Here is a 27,652-nt window from a genome sequence, read left to right as displayed (position 1 = left end):
AAGAGGCACCTCTTCGAATTCCAGCTTGTAACCCTGGGAAACAATTTCTATTGCCCAGGGATCCACCTGTGAGTGAACCCAGATGTGGCTGAAAACTCGAAGACGTGCCCCCACTGGGGCGGACTCCTGAAGCGGAGCCCCAGCGTCATGCGGTGGATTTTGTAGAGGCCGTGGAGGACTTCTGTTCCTGGGAACTAGCTGTGTTGTGCAACTTTTTTCCTCTGCCCTTACCTCTGGCAAGAAAGGATGCACCTCGTGCTTTCTTGTTTCTTTGTGATCAAAAGGACTGCATTTGATAATGTGGCGCTTTCTTAGGCTGTGAGGGAATATAAGGCAAAAAATTTTATTTACCAGCTGTAGCTGTGGAGACCAGGTCCGAGACACCTTCCCCAAACAATTCCTCGCCCTTGTAAGGTAAAACCTCCATATGCCTCTTTGAGTCGGCATCACCTGTCCATTGCCGGGTCCATAGGACTCGTCTAGCAGAAATCGACATAGCGTTGATTCTAGAACCCAGTAGACTAAGGTCTCTTTGAGCATCTCTCATATATAAGACAGCATTTTTATATGCCCTAGGGTCAATAAAATGGTATCCTTATCTAGGGTCTCAATTTCCGCTGATAAGGTATCTGTCCATGCTGCTACAGCGCTACAAACCCAGGCCGACGCAATCGCCGGTCTGAGTAAGGTACCAGAATGTGTGTAAATGGACTTCAAGGTAACCTCCTGCTTGCGGTCAACAGGATCCCTGAGGGTAGCCGTATCTTGGGATGGCAGCGCTACCTTTTTGGATAAGAGTGTCAATGGGGAGGATTCCCACCGTATCCTGTCCGTTGGCGGGAAAGGATATGCCATAAGAATCCTTTTGGGAATCTGCAGTTTTTTGTCTGGAGATTCCCACGCTCTTTCACATAATTCGTTTAACTCATGTGAGGGGGGAAAGGTTACCTCAGGTTTCTTTCCCTTATACATGTGTACCCTCGTGTCAGGGACAGGGGGTTCCTCTGTGATATGCAAAACATATTTTATTGCTATAATCATATATCGAATACATTTAGCCAATTTTGGCTGTAACTTTGCATCATCGTAGTCGACACTGGAGTCAGAATCCGTGTCGGTATCTGTGTCTACTATTTGGGATAGTGGGCGCTTTTGAGACCCCGAAGGTCCTTGCGACATAGGGACAAACATGGGTTGACTCCCTGGCTGTTCCCTAGCTTCAGCTTTGTCTAATCTTTTGTGCAATAAATTTACATTAGCACTTAAAACATTCTACATATCCATCCAGTCAGGTATCGGCGTTGTCGACGGAGACACCACATACATTTTCTCCTCCTCCTCCCCCTGAAAGCCTTCTACCTCAGACATGTCGACACACGCGTACCGACACACCACACACTCAGGGAATCCTCTTATCTGAAGACCGTTCCCCCACAAGGCCCTTTGGAGAGACAGAGAGAGAGTATGCCAGCACACACCCAGCGCTATATGACCCAGGAAAAAACACTATATAAATATATGTTTACCCAGTAGCGCTGTTTGTACATATATATATATATATATATATATATATATGCGCCAAATTATGTGCCCCCCCTTCTTCAAAACCCTCTTTCACCGTGGAATAAGCAGGGGAGAGTCCGGGGAGCTTCCTCTCAGCGCTGTGCTGTGGAGAAAATGACGCTGGTGAGTGCTGAGGGAGAAGCCCCGCCCCCTAGGCGGCGGGCATCTGTCCCACTCAAGTATACTAAGAACTGGCGGGGGCTCTTTATATATACAGTGCCCAGCTGTATATATATATATTTTTGCCAGAAAGAGGTTTATATGCTGCCCAGGGAGCCCGCCCCCCCCCCCCCCCCCCCCCCCTGCGTTACCTCAGTGAAGATCATGAAGTCTTCTGCCGCCTCTGAAGTCTTCTTTTCTTCTCATACTCACCCGGCTTCTACCTTCCGGCTCTGTGAGGAAGACGGCGGCGCGGCTCTGGGACGGACGGCGAGGGTGAGGCCTGCGTACCGATCCCTATGGAGCTAATGGTGTCCAGTAGCCTAAGAAGCAGAGCCTTGAAACTCACAGAAGTAGGTCTGCTTCTCTCTCCTCAGTCCCTCGATGCAGGGAGTCTGTTGCCAGCAGGCTCCCTGAACATAAAAAACCGAACAAATATACTTTCTGACAGGAAACTCAGGAGAGCTCCCAGTAATGCACCCAGTCTCCTCTGGGCACAGTAGTAAACTGAGGTCTGGAGGAGGGGCATAGAGGAAGGAGCCAGTGCACACCCATTCCTAAAGTCTTTCTTAAAGTGCCCATGTCTCCTGCGGAGCCCGTCTATCCCCATGGTCCTTACGGAGTCCCCAGCATCCTCTAGGACGTAAGAGAACATGTATTTAGCACCAATGCAATCATTTGACATACAGTACAAAACAGACTTCCATGTATTCACAGAAAGTGTTTTGGGACAAGGACAACACTAACTACACCATCCCAAACCTCCCCAAATGAATATCCAATAGCAAAATTATAGAAAGATAAAAGTTGCAAACATGAGACCTATTCAGGTTTGTTAGCAAACCAAAAAAGCACACTAATGGGCAAAACCATGTGCACTGCAGGTGGGGCAGATGTAACAACAGAGAGAGGTAGATTTGGGTGTGGTGTGTTCAAACTCAAATCTAAACTGCAGTGTTAAAAATAAGAATTTACTCACCGGTAATTCTATTTCTCGTAGTCCGTAGTGGATGCTGGGAACTCCGTAAGGACCATGGGGAATAGACGGGCTCCGCAGGAGACTGGGCACTCTAAAGAAAAGATTAGGTACTATCTGGTGTGTACTGGCTCCTCCCTCTATGCTCCTCCTCCAGACCTCAGTTAGGGAAACTGTGCCTGGAAGAGCTGACATTACAAGGAAAGGAAATTTTGAATCCAGGGTAAGACTCATACCAGCCACACCAATCACACCGTACAACTTGTGATACCTTACCCAGTTAACAGTATGAACAACAACTGAGCCTCACTCAACGGATGGCTCAGAACAATAACCTTTAGTTAAGCAATAACTATATACACGTATTACAGAAAGTCCGCACTTGGGACGGGCGCCCAGCATCCACTACGGACTACGAGAAATATAATTACCGGTGAGTAAAATCTTATTTTCTCTGACGTCCTAGTGGATGCTGGGAACTCCGTAAGGACCATGGGGATTATACCAAAGCTCCCAAACGGGCGAGTGCGGATGACTCTGCAGCACCGAATGAGCAAACACAAGGTCCTCCTCAGCCAGGGTATCAAACTTGTAGAACTTTGCAAAGGTGTTTGAACCCGACCAAGTAGCCGCTCGGCAAAGCTGTAAAGCCGAGACCCCTCGGGCAGCCGCCCAAGAAGAGCCCACCTTCCTTGTGGAATGGGCTTTTACTGATTTTGGATGCGGCAATCCAGCCGCAGAATGAGCCAGCTGAATCGTGCTACAGATCCAGCGAGCAATAGTTTGCTTTGAAGCAGGAGCACCCAGCTTGTTGGGTGTATGCAGGATAAACAGCGAGTCAGTCTTCCTGACTCCAGCCGTTCTGGAAACACATTTTAAAAGCCCTGACTACGTCCAGCAACTTGGAGTCCTCCAAGTCCCGAGTAGCTGCAGGCACCACAATAGGTTGGTTCAAGTGAAACGAGGACACCACCTTTGGGAGAAATTGGGGACGAGTCCTCAATTCTGCCCTGTCCGTATGGAAGATCAGATATGGGCTTTTACATGACAAAGCCGCCAATTCCGACACACGCCTAGCCGATGCTAAGGCCAACAGCATGACCACTTTCCACGTGAGATACTTCAGTTCCACGGTCTTAAGTGGCTCAAACCAGTGGGATTTCAGGAAATCCAACACAACGTTAAGATCCCAGGGTGCCACTGGTGGCACAAAAGGGGGCTGAATATGCAGCACTCCCTTAACAAATGTCTGAACCTCAAGCAGTGAAGCCAGTTCTTTTTGAAAGAAAATGGATAGGGCCGAAATCTGGACCTTTATGGACCCCAATTTTAGGCCCATAGTCACCCCTGACTGTAGGAAGTGCAGGAAACGACCCAGTTGGAATTCCTCTGTAGGGGCCTTCCTGGCCTCACACCAAGCAACATATTTTCGCCATATACGGTGATAATGCTTTGCTGTCACGTCTTTCCTAGCCTTTATCAGCGTAGGAATAACTTCATCCGGAATGCCTTTTTCCGCTAGGATTCAGCGTTCAACCGCCATGCCGTCAAACGCAGCCGCGGTAAGTCTTGGAACAGACAGGGCCCTTGTTGCAGCAGGTCCTGTCTGAGAGGCAGAGGCCATGGGTCCTCTGTGCGCATTTCTTGCAGTCCGGGTACCAAGTCCTTCTTGGCCAGTCCGGAAAACAATGAGTATTGTTCTTATTCCTCTCTTTCTTACTATTCTCAGTACTTTTGGTATGAGAGGAAGAGGAGGAAACACATATACCGACTGGTACACCCACGGTGTCACACCCACGGTGTCACTAGGGCGTCCACAGCTATCGCCTGAGGGTCCCTTGACCTGGCGCAATATCTTTTTAGCTTTTTGTTGAGGCGGGACGCCATCATGTCCACCTGTGGCAGTTCCCATCGGTTTACAATCAGTTGGAAGACTTCTTGATGAAGTCCCCACTCTCCCGGGTGGAGGTCGTGTCTGCCGAGGAAGTCTGCTTCCCAGTTGTCCACTCCCGGAATGAACACTGCTGACAGTGCTTGCACGTGATTCTCCGCCCATCGAAGAATCTTTGTGGCTTCCGCCATTGCCATCCTGCTTCTTGTGCCGCCCTGGCGGTTTACACGGGTGACCGCCGTGATGTTGTCTGACTGAATCAGCACTGGCCGGTTTCGAAGCAGGGGCTCTGCTTGACTCAGGGCGTTGTAAATGGCCCTTAATTCCAGTATATTTATGTGTAGAGAAGTCTCCAGACTTGACCACAGCCCTTGGAAGTTTCTTCCCTGAGTGACTGCCCCCCATCCTCGGAGGCTTGCATCCGTGGTCACCAGGACCCAGTCCTGTATGCCGAACCTGCGGCCCTCGAGAAGGTGAGCACTCTGCAGCCACCACAGAAGAGACACCCTGGCCCTTGGGGACAGGGTGATCAGCCGATGCATCTGAAGATGCGATCCGCACCACTTGTCCAACAGATCCCACTGAAAGATCCTCGCATGGAACCTGCCGAAGGGAATGGCTTCGTAGGAAGTCACCATCTTTCCCAGGACTCGCGTGCAGTGATGCACCGATACCTGTTTTGTTTTCAGGAAGTCCCTGACCAGAGATGCTAATTCCTGGGCCTTCTCCACCGGGAGAAACACCTTCTTCTGTTCTGTGTCCAGAATCATGCCCAGGAAAAGCAGACGCATCGTAGGAATCAGCTGCGACTTTGGAACATTCAGAATCCAGCAGTGCTGTTGCAACACTTCCTGAGAGAGTGCTACGCTGATCAACAACTGCTCCCTGGACCTCGCCTTTATGAGGAGATCGTCCAAGTACAGAATAATTATAACTCCCTTCTGCCAAAGGAGTATCATCATTTCGGCCATTATCTTGGTAAATATTCTCGGTGCCGTGGACAGGCCAAACGGCAACGTCTGGAACTGGTAATGACAGTCCTGTACCACAAATCTGAGGTACTCCTGGTGAGGTGGGTAAATGGGGACATGCAAGTAAGCATCTTTGATGTCCAGCGACACCATAAAATCCCCCTCTTCCAGGCTTGCAATAACCGCTCTGAGCGATTCCATTTTGAACTTGAATTTCTTTATATAAGTGTTCAAGGACTTTAAATTCAGAATGGGTCTCACCGAACCGTCCGGTTTCGGTACCACAAACATTGTGGAACAGTAACCCCTTCCCTGTTGAAGGAGGGGGACTCTGACAATCATATGCTGGAGGTACAGCTTGTGAATTGCCGCCAGTACTACCTCCCTTGTGGGAGTAAGCTGGCAAGGCTGATTTGAGGTAACGGCGGGGGGGAGTCGCTTCGAACTCCAGCTTGTATCCCTGAGATACAATTTGTATAGCCCAGAGATCCACCTGTGAGCGAACCCACTGGCTGCTGAAGTTTCGGAGACGCGCCCCCACCGCACCTGGCTCCGCCTGTGGAGCCCCAACGTCATGCGGTGGACTTAGTGGAAGCAGGGGAGGACTTTTGTTCCTGGGAACTGGCTGCATGGTGCAGCTTCTTACCTCTACCCCTGCCTCTGGCAAGAAAGGATACACCTCTGACCCTCTTGCCTTTTTGGGAACGAAAGGACTGCATTTGATAATACGGTGCTTTCTTAGGCTGTGAGGAAACCTGAGGCAAGAAAGTGGACTTTCCAGCTGTCACTGTAGACACGAGGTCAGACAGACCGTCCCCAAACAATTCCTCACCCTTATAAGGCAAAACCTCCATGTGTTTTTTAGAATCAGCATCTCCTGTCCATTGCCGAGTCCATAAGACCCTCCTGGCAGAAATGGACATAGCATTAATTCTAGAGCCCAGCAGGCAAATGTCCCTCTGAGCATCTCGCATATATAAGACGACGTCTTTGATATGGCCCAGGGTTAGCAAAACAGTATCTCTGTCGAGGGAATCTATGTCGTCTAACAGAGTATCTGTCCACGCTGCTACAGCACTACACATCCAGGCTGAAGCAATAGCAGGTCTCAGTAGAGTACCAGAGTGTGTATACACTGACTTCAGGATAGCTTCCTGCTTTCTATCCGCAGGCTCCTTTAGGGCGGCCGTATCATGAGACGGCAGGGCCACCTTTTAAGATAAGCGTGTCAGCGCCTTGTCCACCCTAGGGGATGTTTCCCAACGTAACCTGTCCGTTGGCGGGAAAGGGTACGCCATCAGTAACCTCTTAGAAATCACTAATTTCTTATCAGGGGAACTCCACGCTTCTTCACACAATTCATTTAATTCATCAGATGGGGAAAAAGTCACTGGCTGCTTTTTCTCCCCAAACATATAAACCCTCTTGGTATTAACCGGGTTACTCTCAGAAATGTGTAATACATCTTTCATTGCAATAATCATGTATCGGATGGCCTTGGTCATTTTAGACTGTAAATGTGCCTCATCATCGTCGACACTTGAGTCGGACTCCGTGTCGGCATCTGTGTCAACCATCTGAGATAGAGGGCGTTTATAAGCCCCTGACGGTTTCTGAGTCGCCTGGGCAGGCGCGGGCTGAGACCCCGGCTGTCCCAAGGCCGCAGCGTCATCAAACCTTTTATGTAAGGAGTTTACATTGTCATTTAAGACCTTCCACATATCCATCCAATCAGGTGTCGGCCCCGACGGGGGCGATACCAAACTTATCTGCCCTTGCTCCGCCTCCACGTAACCTTCCTCATCAAACATGTCGACACAGCCGTACCGACACACCGCACACACACAGGGAATGCTCAGACTGAGGACAGAACCCCACAAAGTCCTTTGGGGAGACAGAGAGAGAGTATGCCAGCACACACCACAGCGCTATATAACACAGGGATTTTCACTGCTAATAAGTCATATACCCAATAGCTGCTTTTTTTGTATTCTTTGCGCCTAAATTTATGTGCCCCCCCTCTCTTTTTAACCCGTCTTGTACCTGGATACTGCAGGGGAGAGCCTGGGGAGCTGCTTCCAGCGGAGCTGTGAAGAAAAAATGGCGCTGGTGTGCTGAGGAAGAAGGCCCCGCCCCCTCAGTGGCGGGCTTCTGTCCCGCTTTCAGTGTAAAATAATGGCGGGGGGTTTTACATATATACAGTGCTAGACTGTATATATGTATTTTTATGCCAAAGGTACTTCAATTGCTGCCCAGGGCGCCCCCCCCCCCCCCAGCGCCCTGCACCCTACAGTGACCGGAGTGTGTAAGTGTGCTGGGAGCAATGGCGCACAGCTGCGGTGCTGTGCGCTACCTTAATGAAGACAGGAGTCCTCAGCCGCCGATTTCGTCGTCTTCTAGCTTCTGTTCTTCTGGCTCTGCAAGGGGGACGGCGGCGCGGCTCCGGGAACGGACGATCGAGGACAGGTGCCTGTGTTTGAACCCTCTGGAGCTAATGGTGTCCAGTAGCCTAAGAAGCACAAGCTAGCTGCAAGCAGGTAGGTTTGCTTCTCTCCCCTTAGTCCCACGTAGCAGTGAGTCTGTTGCCAGCAGAAGCTCACTGAAAATAAAAAACCTAATAAATACTTTCTTTACTAGTAAGCTCAGGAGAGCCCACTAGGAGCACCCAGCTCTGGCCGGGCAAAGATTCTAACTGGGGTCTGGAGGAGGGGCATAGAGGGAGGAGCCAGTGCACACCAGATAGTACCTAATCTTTTCTTTAGAGTGCCCAGTCTCCTGCGGAGCCCGTCTATTCCCCATGGTCCTTACGAAGTTCCCAGCATCCACTAGGACGTCAGAGAAATAAAGCAGCCAGTATTTACCCTGCACAGAAACAATATAACCCACCCAAATCTAACTCTCTCTGCACATACTATATCTGCCCCACCTGCAGTGCACATGGTTTTGCCCATTAGTGTGCTTTTTTGGTTTGCTAGCAGACCTAAATAACCCCCATTATGCGAAATTGCAAAGCGTAATCAAAATGTCTCACTAATTGTTTTGCAGTAAATACAGTATATACACAATTAGAAAATTAAGGGTCTTTTCTACCTTGATAAAAAAAATCCATTGTACTTGTTAAATGACTAATATAAGCAATAATAAGGCAAGTCTTGTCCCCTTAAAACTGTGCACTCATAAGACCTTTGAACCCTAACCAGAGCCCTGGGTGTTGCTCCATGCAGACAGACATTTTACTGGAAAGACCAACCACAAGAAAACTGATCACAAGCTAAAAAGTGGTGACCAGAATATATGCCTTCTTACTGGTGTTCATGCTCATCCAGCCATTGCAATTCGATTCTGTATGTTTGTACATCAGATAAAGGTTTCAGGAGGTGATAATGCAGCTTTAACCGGACAGTGAAAAGAGCAGAAATTCACAATCGCCAGACTCGCTTCACAGAAAATAAAAAGTAGCAAGAAATGGACAAAGTTTATTTTATAACTGTCAAAAAAAATAAAAACATACATTTACATCGTCATAGCAAGAACTATGAAAAGCGAATACAAAAGGATCCTTAATAATGTGTGGCTAAAAAACTCTGATAAGCCAGTACCCCAGGTAGATAAATAATTGCAATATGAAAAACATACTGGTGACTAAAGTATAAAACGAGTCATAGAACAGGCAAAGAAATAAGTAATGGTTATACATTTCATAGTCTGTGCTAGGAGATTATAAACGTGTTCTTCACATAAAAGTTTGATTGATACAAAATAGACTATGCATTTCTTGCTCATATAACTTTGTAGCTGAGCATTCATGAACAGATGTGTCCTTACTCAGCTTTGCTTTATGCACAACAGATATTTACTACTGGTGCCAGATCTTGCACTAAAGGTGCATAAACACTTAGTGATATAATAAACAATATTGCTCATTTTCCCCCTACTGAGCAATAGCGTTTACTATATCGAGCAGTGTGTATGCAGCAATTGCTGTCTATATAGAAGATTGACAACGTCGCTAAAAGAAAAAATCATGTCATACTGTCAAGGGCAAAGCAACAATCGGTGCAAAGACTGCAGGTGCTATAGGGCCCACCTTCCCTGTCAAAGTTACAGTACCATGTGTTATATGCATTTTTCACCATTGCATGGTACATACTGTAGGGGCCTTACAAACTTTTGGCTTGCGGCCTACAATATGTCTAGTTATGCTTCTGGACCTGTCATTGTAATGTAGTATAAAATTAACTGGGGGGCATTATAATGTTACATAATATAAACTGCGGAACTGTAACATGGCATAATATGAAATGTGCAGTATGTCATAATGTGAATTGGGGGTACTGTGCTGCAAAAAGTGGACTGGCAAACCTACAATTTGACATAACGTGAACTCGGGCACTAGTATGGTTCAGAAAATACACTAGGGCACTACTATGTGGCATAACATTAACAAAGGCACTACTATGGTTCAGAAAATGTACTAGGGCACTATTATGAGGAAGAAAATTAACCATTGCTGCAGAGAGGTGACTCTCTAGAAGCATTTGGACAGGGGCCCCTTCAAAATGTTGCTATGGGGCCCACAAAGTTCTGACCACAGCCCTGTTAGGACATTGTTGTTTGTCATGTATATCATAGATCACTGTATTGTATGTAGAACATGATTATTCCTTGCTTAGTCACATTGTTAGTCTTATGGATAGAGGCGCCGAATCAGCACTGTACACTAATTGAGGAAATTGGTAATTGTCGATTTCCGTACCTCTGCACATGCGCGTGGACTTAGATTGCAATCGCGTAAGTCCCGGTGGGAGGGGGGGGGGGGGGGGGGGCGGCAAAGTAGCATTATGGGGGTGGCATTGCGGCATTACCTTTCTGCAAGCTCCAATACACATGAAGCGAATGACAGAGCATTAGACAGATGGATAGACTGGCTTTCTTACCATAATTGGCAACTGCTTTCCCTCCTTTGGCTCGGATTTCTTCAACAACCTTATCTGCAGCTGATGAACTTTTTCCATCTCCTTTGATGTCACCTCCCAGATCATTTACTGTGTAACCATTAAAAAACAGAACATTATTTTAAAGCATAAATAGAGAAGATATAAGCAAAAGTAAAACAAATATGTAAAATTCAGTAAAAATTGAGCCAAAGTTATGAGCACATAATGTCGGACAGTTCTGGCAACACTAAAAAGAGCATTTTACAGGGACGACAGATGCAGATGTGTCCTCTTACATCCTTGCTCCGTGCGCTGCAAGTCCCATTACACATAACGCGCGAGTGCTGTGTGACTCAGTAGTGCCAAGCGTTTTGTTTTGCAGTTTTCCCATGTGTCTTAGACACAAAGTAATGTGATAGGATGCACAAGCAGCTTCTGCCAATTAAAATGATACGCAGCATGCCTATATTCTGTGTGAGACTGCGACTGTATTTGCATACATAATGCTTTGCTACAGAGTTTTCATGGAAAACATTGTAACAAACATTTCGTATGCAGCAAACGCATTTCACCGGAAAAAAAACGCCAAAAAAAGACGCTCGTCACTACAGTATCCCGCCACGGCATGGCACAACTTCAAGGGCTGTTTAGTGACTGCAGTAAGGATGTAAGAGGACACATCTGTATCCCATAGACAAAGTGGGAAAGCCACTTGACAGCCTACAGAAATACACTACTTGTTTCATTATGAACCAGGGCTATCACTAACCTAAGGAAAACTAGTGCGGCACACAAACCTCTCACATACAACATTCTACCATTTCCCATTGTGCATTTTCTCCTCTTATAAGTATTTTTTTACTTTTATGCATTAAACCATATACTGATATAAAAACAAACAAAGTAAATAGTGTCAAGATTTTTTTGTTGCGGTTTGTTTTGTGTTTCTTAGGCTGGGTACACACTGGAGTGACGGGAATTCATTCCAACATCGGAAGGGAAGCCCTTGAGTTGGGATTTCCTGTACACATTAGAACATGTTTAACCCCTTCAGTGGCAGGTGTTCAATTTAAAAACATGCCCTGGGGAGGGGTTTAAATTGAAGTGGGAGCTAAGGGGAGGGGGGGAAATGCAGGGGGGCCAGGGCAGGGTGAGGTATTCACCTGGCGACACCCGTGGCGACCGGGAATGAGCATAAATACGATTTTAAACCTACTGGTAAATCTTTTTCTCCTAGTCCGTAGAGGATGCTGGGGACTCCGTAAGGACCATGGGGTATAGACGGGCTCCGCAAGAGACATCGGCCCTCTAAAGACTTTAGATGGGTGTGCACTGGCTCCTCCCTCTATGCCCCTCCTCCAGACCTCAGTTAAAGAACTGTGCCCAGAGGAGACGGACAGTACGAGGAAAGGATTTTTGTTAATCTAAGGGCAAGATTCATACCAGCCCACATCATCCACACCGTATAACATGGAACATACGCAACCAGTTAACAGTATGAAACAAAACAGCATCAGCCAAAGACTGATATTAACTGTAACATAACCCTTATGTAAGCAATAACTATATACAAGCCTTGCAGAAAAATGTCCGAACTGAGACGGGCGCCCAGCATCCTCTACGGACTAGGAGAAAAAGATTTATCGGTAGGTTTAAAATCTTATTTTCTCTTACGTCCCTAGAGGATGCTGGGGACTCCGTGAGGACCATGGGGATTATACCAAAGCTCCAGACCGGGCGGGAGAGTGCGGATGACTCTGCAGCACCGATTGAGCAAACATGAGGTCCTCATCAGCCTGGGTATCAAACTTGTAGAATTTTGCAAAAGTGTTTGAACCCGACCAAGTAGCTGCTCGGCACAGCTGTAATGCCGAGGCGCCTCGGGCAGCCGCCCAAGAAGAGCCCACCTTCCTAGTGGAATGGGCCTTTACCGAATTTGGTAACGGCAATCCAGCCGCAGAATGAGCCTGCTGAATTGTGTTACAGATCCAGCGAGCAATAGTCTGCTTAGAAGCAGGAGCGCCAACCTTGTTGGCAGCATACAGGACAAACAGTGCCTCTGTTTTCCTAATCCGAGCCGTCCTGGCTACATAAATTTTTAAGGCCCAGACTACATCAAGGGACTTGGAATCCTCCAAGTCACCCGTAGCCACAGGTACCCCAACAGGTTGGTTCATATGAAACCACCTTAGGCAAAAATTGAAGACGAGTCCTCAACTCTGCTCTATCCACATGGAAAATCAGATAGGGGCTTTTGTGAGATAAAGCCGCCAATTCGGACACCCGCCTTGCAGACGCCAAGGCCAACAACATGACCACTTTCCAAGTGAGAAATTTTAAGTCAACCGTTTGAAGAGGTTCAAACCAGTGGGATTTTAGGAACCGTAAAACCATGTTAAGGTCCCATGGTGCCAATGGGGACACAAAAGGAGGCTGGATGTGCAGCACTCCATTTACAAAAGTCTGGACTTCTGGGAGAGAAGCCAAGTCCTTCTGAAAGAAAATTGATAGGGCCGAAATCCGTACTTTAATGGAGCCTAACTTTAGGCCCATATCCACTCCCGTCTGTAGAAAGTGGAAAAAACGGCCCAGCGGAAATCTTCCATAGGAGCATTCCTGGCTTCACACCAAGATACATACTTCCTCCAGATACGGTGATAATGTTTCGCCGTCACCTCCTTCCTAGCCTTTATCAGAGATGGGATGACTTCCTCCGGAATACCTTTCCCAGCTAGGATTTGGTGTTCAACCGCCATGCCATTAAACGTAACCGCGGTAAGTCTTGGAACATGCAGGGCCCCTGCTGCAACAGGTCCTCCCTGAGAGGAAGAGGCCACGGATCTTCTGTGAGCATTTCCTGAAGATCTGAATACCAGGCCCTTCGAGGCCAATCTGGAACAATGAGTATTGTCTGCACACTTTTTCGTCTTATGATTCTCAATATTTTTGAGATGTGCGGAAGAGGAGGGAACACATAGACCGACTGAAACACCCATGGTGTCACCAGGGTGTCCACCGCTACTGCCTGAGGGTCCCTTGACCTGGCACAATACCTCTGAAGCTTCTTGTTGAGGCGTGACGCCATCATGTCTATTTGAGGATGTCCCCACTCTCCTGGATGGAGATCGTGTCTGCTGAGGAAGTCTGCTTCCCAGTTGTCCACTCCCGGAATGAAGACAGCTGACAGCGCGCTTACGTGATTTTCCGCCCAGCGAAGAATCCTGGTGGCTTCCGCCATTGCCACTCTGCTCCTTGACCCGCCTTGGTGGTTTACATGAGCCACGGCTGTGACGTTGTCCGATTGAATCAGAACCGGTAGGTCGCGAAGAAGATACTCCGCTTGTCGTAGGCCGTTGTATATGGCCCTCAATTCCAGTATGTTGATGTGTAGACACGCCTCCTGGCTTGACCATAGTCCCTGAAAATTTCTTCCTTGTTGTGACTGCTCCCCATCCTCGGAGGCTCGCATACGTGGTCACCAGAATCCAGTCTTGAATACCGAATCTGCGACCCTCGAGAAGGTGAGCACTCTGCAGCCACCACAGGAGAGACACCCTGGCCCTTGGGGATAGGCTAATCTTCTGATGTATTTGTAGATGGAACCCCGACAACTTGTCCAGAAGGTCCCACTGAAATGTCCTCGCATGGAACCTGCCGAAGGGGATGACCTCGTAGGCCGCCACCATTTTTCCCAGTACTCAAGTGCATTGATGGACTGACACTCTTTTTGGTTATAGCAGGACTCTGACCATGTTCTGGAGTTCCTGGGCTTTTTCCACTGGAAGAAAAACCCTCTTCTGTTCCGTGTCCAGAATCATGCCTAAGAAAGATAGCAGAGTCGTTGGAATCAACTGCGACTTTGACAGATTTAGAATCCAGCCGTGCTGCTGCAGCACCGTCAAGGAGAGCGAGACGCTTTTCATCAATTGATTTCTCGATCTCGCTTTTACCAGGAGATCGTCCAAGTACGGGATAATTGTGACACCATCATTTCCACCATTACCTTTGTGAAAATCCTCGGGGCCGTGGAAATCCCAAACGGCAACGTCTGAAACTGGCAATGACAGTCCTGTACAGCGAATCTCAGGTACGCCTGATGAGGGGGATATATGGGGACATGAAGGTATGCATCCTTTATGTCTAGTGACACCATAAAATCCCCCCCTTCCAGGCTGGAGATCACTGCCTGGAGCGATTCCATCTTGAATTTGAACTTTTTTAAGTACAGGTTTAGGGATTTTAGATTCAGAATGAGTCTGACCGAGCCATCCGGTTTCGGGACCACAAACAGGGTTGAATAGTACCCTTTTCCCTGTTGGATTAGGGGAACCCTGATAAACACTTGCTGTTGATACAGCTTTTGAATTGCAGCTAAAACTATTTCCCTCTCTGAGGGAGAAGCTGGCAAGGCCGACTTGAAAAATCGGCGAGGGGGCACCTCTTCGAATTCCAGTTTGTAGCCTTGGGATATAATTTCCATCGCCCAAGGATCCACGTCTGACAGAACCCAGACCTGGCTGAAGAGTCGAAGACGTGCCCCCACCGGCGCGGACTCCCTCAGCGGAGCCCCAGCGTCATGTGGTGGATTTAGTAGAAGCCGGGGAGGACTTCTGCTCCTGGGAACTAGCCTTCGCAGGCGTTCTTTTCCCTCTACCCTTACCTCTGGCGAGGAAGGAAGAGCCCCGACCTCTTCTGGACTTATGCAACCGAAAGGACTACATCTGATATTGTGGTGTTTTCTTTTGCTGTGGGGGAACATAAGGCAAAAATGAGGATTTACCCGCGGTAGCCGTGGAAACCAGGTCCTCTAGACCCTCCCCAAATAAGACTTCACCCTTGTAAGGTAAAACTTCCATATGTCTCTTTGAATCAGCATCCCCCATCCATTGGCGGGACCACAGGGCTCGTCTAGCAGAAACAGCCATGGCGTTGGCTCTTGAACCTAACAGCCCAACGTCTCTCGCAGCGTCTCTCATATAAAAGGCTGCGTCTTTAATGTGACCCAAGGTCAATAAAATGGTATCCCTATCTAGGGTGTCAATGTCAGATGACAAGATATCTGCCCACGCTGCTACTGCGCTACATACCCATGCCGACGCTACCGCCGGTCTGAGCAAGGCCCCCGTATGTGTATAAATTGATTTTAAGGTAGTCTGTCTGCGATCAGCAGGATCCTTGAGGGCTGCCGTGTCTGGAGATGGTAGCTCCACCTTTTTGGACAAGCGCGTTAAAGCCTTGTCCACCCTATTCCCACCGTACCCTGTCCTACGCGGGGAAAGGGTACGCCATAAGAATTCTCTTGGGAATCTGCAGTTTCTTGTCTGGAGTCTCCCAAGCCTTTTCAAATAAGGCATTCAGCACATGAGACGGTTACCTCAGGTTTCTTTTCCTTAAACATGCATACCCTCGTGTCAGGGACAGAGGGGTCATCTGTGATATGCAAAACATCTTTTATAGCAATAATCATATAATGAATACTTTTGGCTACCCTTGGGTGTAACCTCGCATCATCGTAATGGACACTGGAGTCAGAATCCGTGTCGGTATCAGTGTCTTCTACGTGGGACAGTGGACGTTTCCGAGACCCTGAAGGGCCCTGTGACACAGCCAAAGCCATGGATTGACTCCCTGTTACTTCCCTGGACTCTGCTTTGTCCAATCTCTTATGTAATAAAGACACATTTGCATTTAATACATTCCACATATCCAACCAATCAGGTGTCGGCGTCGCCGACGGAGACACCACAATCATCTGCTCAACCTCCTCCTTAGATGAGCCTTCCGCTTCAGACATGCCGACACACACGTACCGACACCCCCACACACTCAGGTATATATATATATATATATATATATATATATATATATATATATATATATATATATATATAAACAGTCCCCCAATAAGGCCCTTAGGAGAGACAGAGAGAGAGTATGCCAACACACACCAAGCGCCACCGGACACTGGAATAAAATCCCAGTCGGTACAGCGCTTTCATCAAAATATACTCACTGTGCCAAATAAATGTGCCCCCCCCCCCCTCTTTTTTGCCCTCTGTACTGTGTTCAGCAGGGGAGAGTCCAGGGAGCCAGCTTCTCTGCAGCGTGCTGTGGAGAAAGAGGCGCTGGTTAGTGCTGAGGAATCAAGCTCCGCCCCCTCACCGGCGGGCTTCGATCCCACTCAAATCTTTATACTGGCGGGGGTTTTATGTAATATACTGTCACCGCAGTATATAACTATGCCAGTGTCCCTAGAGGTTTAATAATTGCTGCCCAGGGCACCCCCCCTGCGCCCTGCACCCATACAGTGCCGCCAGTGTGTGTGTTAATGTGGGAGCAATGGCGCGCAGCGTTACCGCTGCGCGTTACCTCATAGAAGATCTGAAGTCTTCTGCCGCCTTTGAAGTCTTCTGTCTTCTCATACTCACTCGGCTTCTATCTTCCGGCTCTGTGAGGAGGACGGCGGCGCAGCTCCAGGACGAACGGCGAGGGTGAGACCTGCGTTCCGACCCTCTGGAGCTAATGGTGTCCAGTAGCCTAAGAAGCAGAGCCTATCATTTAAGTAGGTCTGCTTCTCTCCCCTCAGTCCCACGATGCAGGCAGCCTGTTGCCAGCAATGCTCCCTGAAAATAAAAAACCTAACAAAAGTCTTTTCAGAGAAACTCAGTAGAGCTCCCCTGCAGTGCATCCAGTCTCCTCTGGGCACAGGATCTAACTAAGGTCTGGAGGAGGGGCATAGAGGGAGGAGCCAGTGCACACCCATCTAAAGTCTTTAGAGTGCCCATGTCTCCTGAGGAGCCAGTCTATACCCCACGGTCCTTACGGAGTCCCCAGCATCCTCTAGGACGTAAGAGAAAACCATTTTACAGCTAAGCCCACCATGCGGCCAATAGGAGTCCGGGAGGGTGGGCTAAACTCCATAATGGAGTATGCCGATACCCGGGGCGCCATGCACACTGCACGGCTGTCCCCAGGGACTCAACAGGTAGTATGCACGGAAATCTTCTGGGCTAGCCAGTCCTGTCAGCGCTGGCTAGCCCGGAAGATTTCCGTGCGTACCACCAAAGGGGTTAATGAAGGACGGAATGAACATGTTCCGTTCTTCATTAGCATAAACAAGGCTGCTAGCTTTAGCAAGATTTTGTTTATTATTGTTACTATGAGCTGTCCCTTACAAATGTCCACATACAGCTATCTTCAAATTGCACGAAATAGCCCCATGTGGCATGTCACAGACTTTGCAACTTAACTGCATCATGCAACTTTTTTTTACAATATGGATCTTAATAGGCTAATCTACAGTACTTAGGGGAAAATTGAATTCCAAGTGGTGGATTGCAAATTCTGCTAACTAGTAGAAATTGCAATGCATGAGATCGCATGCTGGGGGCCGCCCATCGCAGGGCAATGCCGTCCAGCATGCTGACCGCCGCTTCCTCCCCCCTTGATGAAGCACAAATTGCGATCGCATTGCAATTTGTGCTTCACTGTAGAAATCAGGGTAGCCTCCTGCCGGCGCAACTTGGCTGCACCCGCAGGAGGCCCGCCACCATCTTTCTGATCACAGCGGTTGCATGTGACTTCATGCCCCCCGTCTGTATAATGCTGCCCCCATTTCGTCGGCTCCGACCCAGCAACGCTCCGTCTAGGAAACGGAGCATTGCCACCCCCACCCCACCAACGTCTCTGCCGGATTAACAGGCAGAGGTGCTCGCATTTTCTGCGTACTTTTAGCAATTTCTGGATCGCGATTAGTGATCCAACCTGAATCAACCCTATGGTTGCCTACCGTGCTGCATTCTGCAGGAAACTCCCTGAAATAGCAGCAATCTCCCTGGCTCCCTGAATAATCCAGCAATCTCCCTGATAACACTTTATTCCAATTATGCAGTTGTTAAATTCTTGGGGGAAAAAGAGAAATCGGAGAAACATACATTCATATTGAATCATCAGTGCCATTTCCCTGCATATAATTATAAGGCACAATGGTCCCTATGGCTACATGCATTTTAAATAACGTTTCTTGTGGCCACTTACAGTATATTGAACCTCTTGTAAAACACAATACACAAACAAATCTTGAAAAATATCAGTGTCTTTTCTTCAACAATTAGGTCTTACTAACTTTGGGGCTCATTTACATTTGGATGTAATTTTTATGACGTGCCTCTCAGATGTAGCAGTACATGCCCTTGCTTCTAGGTGCTACTTTCACATCTCCCTGAAATGCTTTTTCAAAAGCAGGCAAGCATGGTTAAGGTGTTCACAGCGAGGTACAGAGCAGGTGAAGGAGAAACAGAATTCCAGTTTAATGCGGCAAGATTACTATATGAAGATACAGTGGAAGAGAGATACTTCTGCAAAAGGACTCGCATGTTGATGTAATATAGAACCAGCAAATTAATTTAATTTGCCAACATAAAATGGCAGCAGAGAGCGCGAGTAGGAGAACCAATCATGAGTCATCATCTCTTGACTGAGGCTTATTTTTGGTCTGACAATTACACATACAGTACTCCTCACTCCAAGAGGGAGTGAGGGGGAAATTGCATTCTACAGTCACAGTTTTAGAGAAATGCTTTGCTGTGTGGTAGAGGTGATTACATTACCATTCTGTAAAACACTACTTTTGCAAACTGGGTGCTAAAAAGTCACTTATACCCCTTTTATACAGAAAGTCAAATTACCGGGTTAAGAAGTTATACGCAGTAATTTTCCGATAAACACGTGTCCTTTTTCTGTGTGAAAGGGTCAACCCGGGTTGAAATTCCCAGGAATTCGACCCAGGAATTTACCAGAGTCAGGAATTTCAATCTGGGTTTACCCTTTCACACAGAAGAAATACCCGTATTGATCTGTAAATTACCAGGCAGAACTGCTTCACCCGGTAATTTGCTTCTCTGTGTGAAAGGGGGGTCACACAGGGATTGGCAAAAATGGCGTACAAGTAAAATTAATTGTGTAATCATATAGTAAGTTCCAGCAAATACAAAAACTTCTTGCATTGAGATTGGGACAGTACATTAGTGGAAATTATTAGTAGAAATGTGTACATCCCTGCAGCAAGGCTTACACAATTTCAGATTTGAGAAAACCTCACTCATGCCAGGCGTCTCGCTCTGCATAGCGAATTGAGGCTAGATGTATAGTGACACATTTGTATATGGGAACAAACAGTATTCAGAAGCAGAAGTACGTGAGTTCAAGTAGATTTGACATAGCAATAAAAAAACTAAATCAAAATAGTGACAACCCAAAAACAACTAACAGGAAAGGAAGGTTAGAGAATTCGGTATAAAAGTTAAATGACTGACACATGTGGTTCAAACGTTTAGATATTAGTCCTGGGGTACACGTTTTTTGCAAAGTGGTGGTCAGGGGTATTATGCATTATAGCCATAATACTCTACATACATCTGTAAGCCAAATCCCAGTAACTGTGGCTGTGCATAAGGGCAGAAGGCTTTTCAGCGTCAAGAGCAACCACAAGGGCTGGGAGGTATCTATGGTTGGCTACATGCAAGGGCGTAGCTACCACAGGTGTAGGGTGTGCAGCTGCTATGGGACCCAGAGCTAAGAGCGGCCCATCTGCCCTGTTAAAATTGCATGTGTTATATAAATTTTTCAACATTAGTAGATACATAGGGGCCCTTACAAACTTTTGCCTTGAAGCCTACAATGTATCTAGTTATGCCCCTCAACCTGCTCTTTCTAACGTGGTATGAAGTGAATTGGAGGGCATTATAATGTTACATAATTTGACTTGGGGGGACTGTAATGTGGCACAATATGAAGTGAAGGCACTGTAAAATGGTCACACAGTTTGTACTGGGGGCAGCAATGTAATATGACCAGGGTCAGACTGGCCCACAGGGGTACAGGGGAAACCTCCGGTGGGCCTCACTGCCCTAGGGCCCACTCCTTCCTTTAGGGATCAGGTTCCAGAGGGTGGTATTCAGTATGCCGGCTGTTGGTGTACCGGCGCTCAATATACCGGTGACGGAATCCCGACACACGGCATACTGACAACTATTCTCCCTCTTGGGGGTCCACGACCACCCTGGAGGGAGAATAAGTAGCGTGGCGAGTGCAAGAAGGTATGCTGGCTGCCGGGATCCCGCCCGCTGGCATAACAACATACTACACCCGGCTCCAGACTGTGCACTTGTATTATACATGGTAGATATGTTGCGTTACACTGTACAAGACAATTGTGTATTTCAAGCCTATGTGGAGGCTGGCCACACCCCCTTTGTAGGTTGGCCATACCCCTAAATATGGGCCCCTATCACTGCATTCCCCTGGTGGGCCCTTCATGCCCCAATCCGACACTGAATGTGACATAATATGAACTGGTGACACTATGTCATAATGTGACTTGGGGTAATGTGTTGCATAATGTGCACTGACATGCCTATAATGTGATATAACGTAATCTAGGGCACTACTATGGTTCATAAAATGTAGGGCACTACTATGGGGCATAGTATTAAATAACGCACTAACTACTATGGTTCAGAAAATGAACTAGGGCACTATTATGGGGCATAAAACTATCAACTGCTGCGGAGAGGTGTCTCTCTAGAAGCATTGGGACAGGGGCCCTTTTAAAATGTTGCTGTGGAGCCCACAAAGTTCTGGCTACATGGATTAGATCTATTATTCTCCTTAAATTATCTGGAACTTATCTACTAGGTATTAAACCAACCTGGTGGGATGTACAGGAGAGCCTATGACCGAGCCTAGTTTGTTCGCATTTGTTATTACAAATATTTTTATATCAATGTTAGGACATGAGATCGGTCTTTAGCTGCCAGCACAAGTGAGGTCGCTACCTGGTTTGGTGATAACTAAATATAAAACCTCAGGATCTAAAGCTGTATAACCCAGGTCAACCCAATTCACACCTATACATGACCTGGGTTTTTCCTGGCTCCTTGCCTTAGTGTGAAAGGGGTATCAACACGGGTTGAAACAATGTTCATTATCCCACATCGAACCCAGCCTGTGTGTATAAAAGGCTTATTAGTTTGTTGCCCATTTTAGATCTGGGACATTGGTTATATAATCCTTATAAGCAAAAAAACTCAACCACTGCATCACTGATTAGAAGTTACGTTAATTAAATTCCCCCCATAGATGCGATCACAACAGAATGAACTTTTGAAGTAATTATGAAACCTGGTACACATGAAAATAAAAAAAAGCTTAAAACCATAGCGTCCAATCACAATCTACCTTTAATTGTTCTAATGCAGTTTATAAAATAAACTAAATATAGTATTGCCCATTGTGGTTTAAAGCAGCTTTTCCCCACATACCAGTGTTCCAAAATTTCTAAGCTTTCAGCTAAAAAAATTTATTTTTATATATAAAGATACAAACTTGCTTCCCAAAAAACAACAACAACAAATTCAGTATCTTTTTTGCAGTTTGTAAAGGTTTTACTTTATGAAGCTGTGAGACAGAAAGGACATCTGACCTCCATGCTCTCCATTCACACACATGCCTTCTACCATACTATAAACACAATTTTATCTACAGATATAGGACATTCTTATTGCGCCTCTGAAACAGGGCACTAGACTGTTCTCGCTGCTTCCAAACTCATTTAAATGATAGACAGCACTGGACAAAAATCAATAACTAGAAGGCTGTTCCTTCCTACTGCACATTTTCCTCCTGACAATCTTCACAAAAATGACTAAGTAGAATTGTAACACTTCCAAAGTGACAAAAAGCTTATCTATGAGATTCTAATACTTCAAAGTAATATTTTGACACTTTGTGAAATTAAGCTGTATAGTACCTGAAAGACATAGAAGCAGATTTAAAAAAAAATAGGGCACAAAGGTGATGTTGCTAACAGCAACTAACCTGATACTAGCTTTAATCAATTAAGTAGCAAGTTAGACTGCAAAAGACAAAGGCCTAATAGGCTAGCAGTACTGGACACTGTCCATGATGCATACAAACGGTGCTAGTTTTATGGATTTCCATACACCACAGATGATGGTTTATGCTGGATGAACCAGTGATTAATTTGCCTTTCTTGCCAGAAGAAAATCGACAAGGCATGCTTTCATTGGCTGAGAATGACTGGGATTCATTTAACACCTTGGTACAAACTCTAGTGTGAGTATACCAGCTCCCTGGAACTACCTCACTTCCCTAGTTAAGTGGGCAGTCATGGAGCTTGATTAAGCAATTTGTGATAAACTGCTTTGTCATGGCCCCGCCCTGGCCTTAAGCAGCATTGATGCAATTGGTAGCACCCCCACACACCAACCCTAACCTTCACACCTGAAAGAATAAAAAATAGTCATTACTACTTAATCCCTCATAAACCATACCTCCAAACACGACCCTCTCCAGGAGGGACAGAATGCTCTGCCTCTGGATTTCCCTCTTAATTTATGATTGCCATCACCTGCGCTGAAACAACTTTCTTATCCATTAACCTGTTCAAAACAGGTGATGGCAATCACAAATTAAGAGAAAAGTCCAGAAGCAGAGCATTGTGTCCCTCCTGGAGAGGGGCATGTTGGGAGGTATGCATAAACAATGGGATTTTTATTTATTTATTTATTTTTTTCCACACAGCAAGTTTTGTACCTTTGCAAAATGAGCAGTATGTGGCTATCACTACTGGGTAATACCAATCAACTGCAAGATTTTCATTTTTCAACTCAAGTTTGTTCATGTGGTGAGTAACATTATCTCTAAGAGCCAGTCACTCAGAAATCTTCTCAGTGGTCACATGATGGCAGAAAAGTGATTGGGATATTAGACAGAGCTATACTCTTGCATGCTGAGAAGAGTCTCTATAATCACTACTATATACTGTATGTCATTGCCTGCCGCGGTTATTGTATGACAGCAAACTGTAAACCATCAATAGTAGCTTGGAGGGAAAAAAGGAAAAGAACAAAACTCAGTGCTCTCTTATAGGATGCAAGAGGGATTTAAGTCTACTTTTTTTCATGGAATTACGAAGGAGATGAAGCCTTGGAAAGTGATAAAGTGGAAAGACAAAATACCAGCCAATCAGCTCCTAACTGACATGTTACAGGCTGTGTTTCAAGAATGAGTCACTCCATGGCTTAGTACATCTCCCCATACAACTTTTAGTACCAACTGTAATCAAGGCAATATATGCATAAGAAATATGTCTGTGTTTTGTGTTTTTGGTTTTATTATTGTGGCTCTAGAAATATTTCTGCTAGACCTCAAGTTCCCAAATAAATATGTACAGTTGGCTATGCAAATAAGATGCACAAGCAGACTGTTAATTATGATATGCTGCATGTTCTATTCTGTGTGCAACTTCAGCTGTATCTTCTATGCAAATGCTACTTTACAGTGGTTTCAACACAAAACATAAGCATGCCACCCGAAAGACACTCGATGTTAGCAGAGCTGCCGGCTCACTCATGCCAGGCATCTTGCGGTGCATGGCGTATTGAGACCAGATGTATGAGGACACATCTGTAGTTCTATCCATGTTCTAGTTAAACTAGCATGCAATGGAGTGAGTGCATACAGTATAATAAGAATATGCATTGGGAACCCAGATGGCTTGTAGGATCATGTGCGCACAACACTGACAAAAAATGTCTGACATGCAAAGACAACAAATAATGTCTCACCAAGCTGTCATGGTGACATGCACTATAATACGTAAACTACAAACGTTATTTCTTTGCTCACGTAAAACTCCAGCAATATTGCATTGTGTCGTCTATGACAATTCACATCTGTGCATCAGGAAGATTCATATTATGTTGCACACTAATGGTAGTCTTGCTTTTTAATGTGGACCTATCATTATTACATTATTCATATACTGTATGTCTTAAGAGAATGTACAGCGTTACTACATTCTACACAGCCTGAAGATGATCTTATTAGAACAATGAGATGCTCAGTCAGCCCTACCATGTAAAGAGTTTGATTTGAATCAAGTGGAATTCATTCTCCATGGGGGAAATAAAAAATAGCAATTACCAGACTCTGTGATCCAAAAACAACATATGCAGCCAACATTATTATTCTTAGTCGAGATGACATCTACACAAAATTCTTACATATATTTTGTTATTCACTTAGTTTGAGTTTTAGCCACAATGCCCCCCACAAAACGTAAAGGGTACAGATCACAGTCAGCTTACTGTTTTACTATGAGCTAACACTACGAGACTCCTATGCAATCTTGCTTGGCCACAATGTTCTCTTCAAGGCCAGCTTCTTCCAGGCCACCCATCAGAATAGTCGTGAGGTACAAAAAAAAAAAAAAAAAAAACCTGCTACCAAAGGAATAAATGCTGTAATTTGGGCCCACCTTCCCTTGCACCCAGCGTTCACCTCACATTTCAGAACAGTGGGGGTCATTTCGAGTTGATCGTAGCTGTGCTAAATTTAGCACAGCTACGATCATTCGCACTGACATGCGGGGGACGCCCAGCACAGGGCTAATCCGCCCCGCATTTCAGTGCCGTCGCCCCCCCCCCCTATCCCCCGCAGAAGTGCAAAGTCATCGCACAGCGGCGATGCCTTTGCACTTCAAGAGTAGCTCCCGACCAGCGCAGCTTTAGCGTGCTGGCCGGGAGCTACTCGTCACTCCCTGACCAGCAGCAGCTGCGTGTGACGTCACGCAGCCGCCGCGGCCCGCCCCCCCCAACAGTTCGGCCACGCCTGCGTTGGCCGGACCGTGCCGCCGTCCAGCCCAGCGACCACCTCTGCCTCAGAGGCGATCGCTAGGCAACGACGGCTGGCAGTGCGCCGGCGCATGCGCAGTTCCGACCCGATCGCTGCTCTGCGAGATACTGCAGCGAGCGATCGGGTCGGAATGACCCCCAGTGTTCCATATTAGAGGAACACTTTGTGCTCCTCTGTTTACCACCATGTTTGTCGGGCACTAGGCATAGTTGTCTACTTTTGGTATCTCCTCTCTGGGAGAAGCCCGGAGAGGAGTAGCTGCTTGCCACTTTGGTGGGCGGGCCAGGTCTGCAAATTTGTGTATTTAGACCCGCCCCCTTCATTCTGCACCAGGTTTCACTGTATAAAACTGTATCCTCATCCTGTCCACTTCATTAGGAAGTGAGTGGCATGCAAGAGATCTGGCCACTCTTCCATGGGTGCAGGTGACTACCCAAAAAATCATTAGTCTACTGGCAAGTATGGTATTATGACCTAGAGTGTCTGTTGCCGGAGGTGTGACCACTAACTGCGCATGCATGGCTTCCTGACGTGTTTTCCTCTACTCTCTGTCCACAGCATTGGACCCGAGTGTCCTGTGCAACAGGAAGCCCCATGAGACTCCATGTCCCTGTGCTACCACTGCCCAACATACTGTATTAATATACTCTGTTGCCACCACTACCACTAGTCAGGATCCTGGAGGTCACATGCAGACACCAGGATCCCGATTAGCGGTGAAATGCCACCGCAGGAATACTGGCGACACAGGTTATTCTCCCTCTGTGGGTGTCCACGACACCCATAGAGGGAGAAAAGAACCTGTGGTGAGCGCAGCGAGCCACCGTGCCTGCAGCGTGGCGAGCCCACAAGGGGCTTTCTAGCGCTCGCCCCGCTGCCGGCATTAAGGCGGAAAGGATCCCGCTGTCAGGCTCATGACAGCCGGGATCCCGTCCGCCGGCATTTCATACTTATCCTCACCACTACATCTATTATGTTGGGCGGTATTATTACCAGTTATTTATATAGCGCACACATATTCCGCAGCGCTGTACAGAGAATATTTGGCCATTTACATCAGTCCCTGCCCCAGTGGAGCTTACACTCAATATTCCCTACCACATGTACTCGCACACACATTCACGTTAGGGTTAATTTTGTTGGGAGCCAATTAACCTACCAGTATATTTTTGGATCTAAGCAGTACAGTGAGTGTTTATACCCAATGCACAACACCCAGCAAACCCTACAAATGCTCCTGGCTGCCACTGGAAAATTCAGATAACTTATACCTGCTATTAACCATGTTTACCTGTTTCTACCTGCTTAATAAACCTTCACCTTGTTATGTAATCTGCCATGTGGACTAACCTTCATTGCACACGGCTACCACCTACCACTGTAGTGTCCGTCAATACACTACCTGCTGGAAGGGTCACATCACACCTCCCAGCAGTTCGCGCGCAACCGTTTGTCTCATCAACAAGCCCTGCAGAACAATGGGGCAGATGTGTAAACCTGAAGAAGGGACAAAGAAGTGATAAAGCAGTGATAAGTGCAAGGTGATTACGCACCAGCCTATTAGCTACTGTCATTTTTCAAATCCGTAATGATTGGCTGGTGCGTTATCACCTTGTGCTTATCACTGCTTTATCCTTTCTCCAGGTTAATACATCTGCCCCAGTGTTCCCTGTCCCCCTGCGCCAGTGAGGAACTGTGGATGGAGGATCTAGACTAGTGATTCAGCAAAACATGAATAGAGAATAGACCGACAACAACAGAATGTGAGCGGTGCTTTCAATCATTGTCTAGTGAGAACTGAAGGACGACGCTTGTGTGAAAATCCTAATTTTAAGAAAAAAAATGAAGAGCGGTTACCGTAAACATGCCCCCAGACAGTAAACACTAGACAAGCCCACTCTGGTGGAGGGCTGCCATGAGAATTCTCTCTACAAACAAGGGTCCGACTCAGGGGTGGGGCAAACAGTGTCAACGCTCCCCTCACCCATACCACTTCTTTTCTTTTCACTACCGCTTGTCGCAGTATAGCAGTGCAGCAGCACATCATGTAGGGAGAGCGAAAAGACTGCTGCTACTCAGTGTCAGTAACCTCCCTCCCCAGCACACAGCTGTGGAGAGTCCAGTGAGGCCTCTGAGCTGTAGCAATCTCCACTCTCTCTGCATGGTGTCGATGCGGCTGCGCTGCTACACAGCGGCCAGCGGGAGTGGACAGGTAAGAAGAGATACGGAGGGTGGGTGATCACACACCCCACCTGGATCCGCCTATGCTAGAAGCTATGGTGTGCCCCTTCAAAATTTTGCTAGATTCGCCCTTTGGCTGTCACACAAGTGAGTTCTCTTCATTGACAGGTCTGGTTATGCCCAGATAATGCAATGCACAGACACATCATGCAGGGAAAGCGTGGAGACTGCTGCTGCTCAGAGGCCTCACTGGATC

General features: G+C 46.8%; 1 protein-coding gene across 1 annotated transcript in view; it reads right to left on the bottom strand.

Annotated features, from left to right (window-relative positions):
* HSD17B4 (hydroxysteroid 17-beta dehydrogenase 4) overlaps nt 1-27,652 on the bottom strand; it is a 566,121-nt gene that overhangs the window by 406,849 nt on the left and 131,620 nt on the right. Inside the window, exon 3 of the mRNA XM_063964187.1 lies at nt 10,498-10,605. Within this exon, the coding sequence (XP_063820257.1) occupies nt 10,498-10,605 (108 nt within the window). The remainder of the gene's footprint in view (nt 1-10,497; nt 10,606-27,652) is intronic.

The sequence above is a fragment of the Pseudophryne corroboree genome, chromosome 1 (assembly GCF_028390025.1).
Source record: "Pseudophryne corroboree isolate aPseCor3 chromosome 1, aPseCor3.hap2, whole genome shotgun sequence".
NCBI classification, from domain to species: domain Eukaryota; kingdom Metazoa; phylum Chordata; class Amphibia; order Anura; family Myobatrachidae; genus Pseudophryne; species Pseudophryne corroboree.
This window is presented reverse-complemented; position numbering and strand designations above follow the sequence as displayed.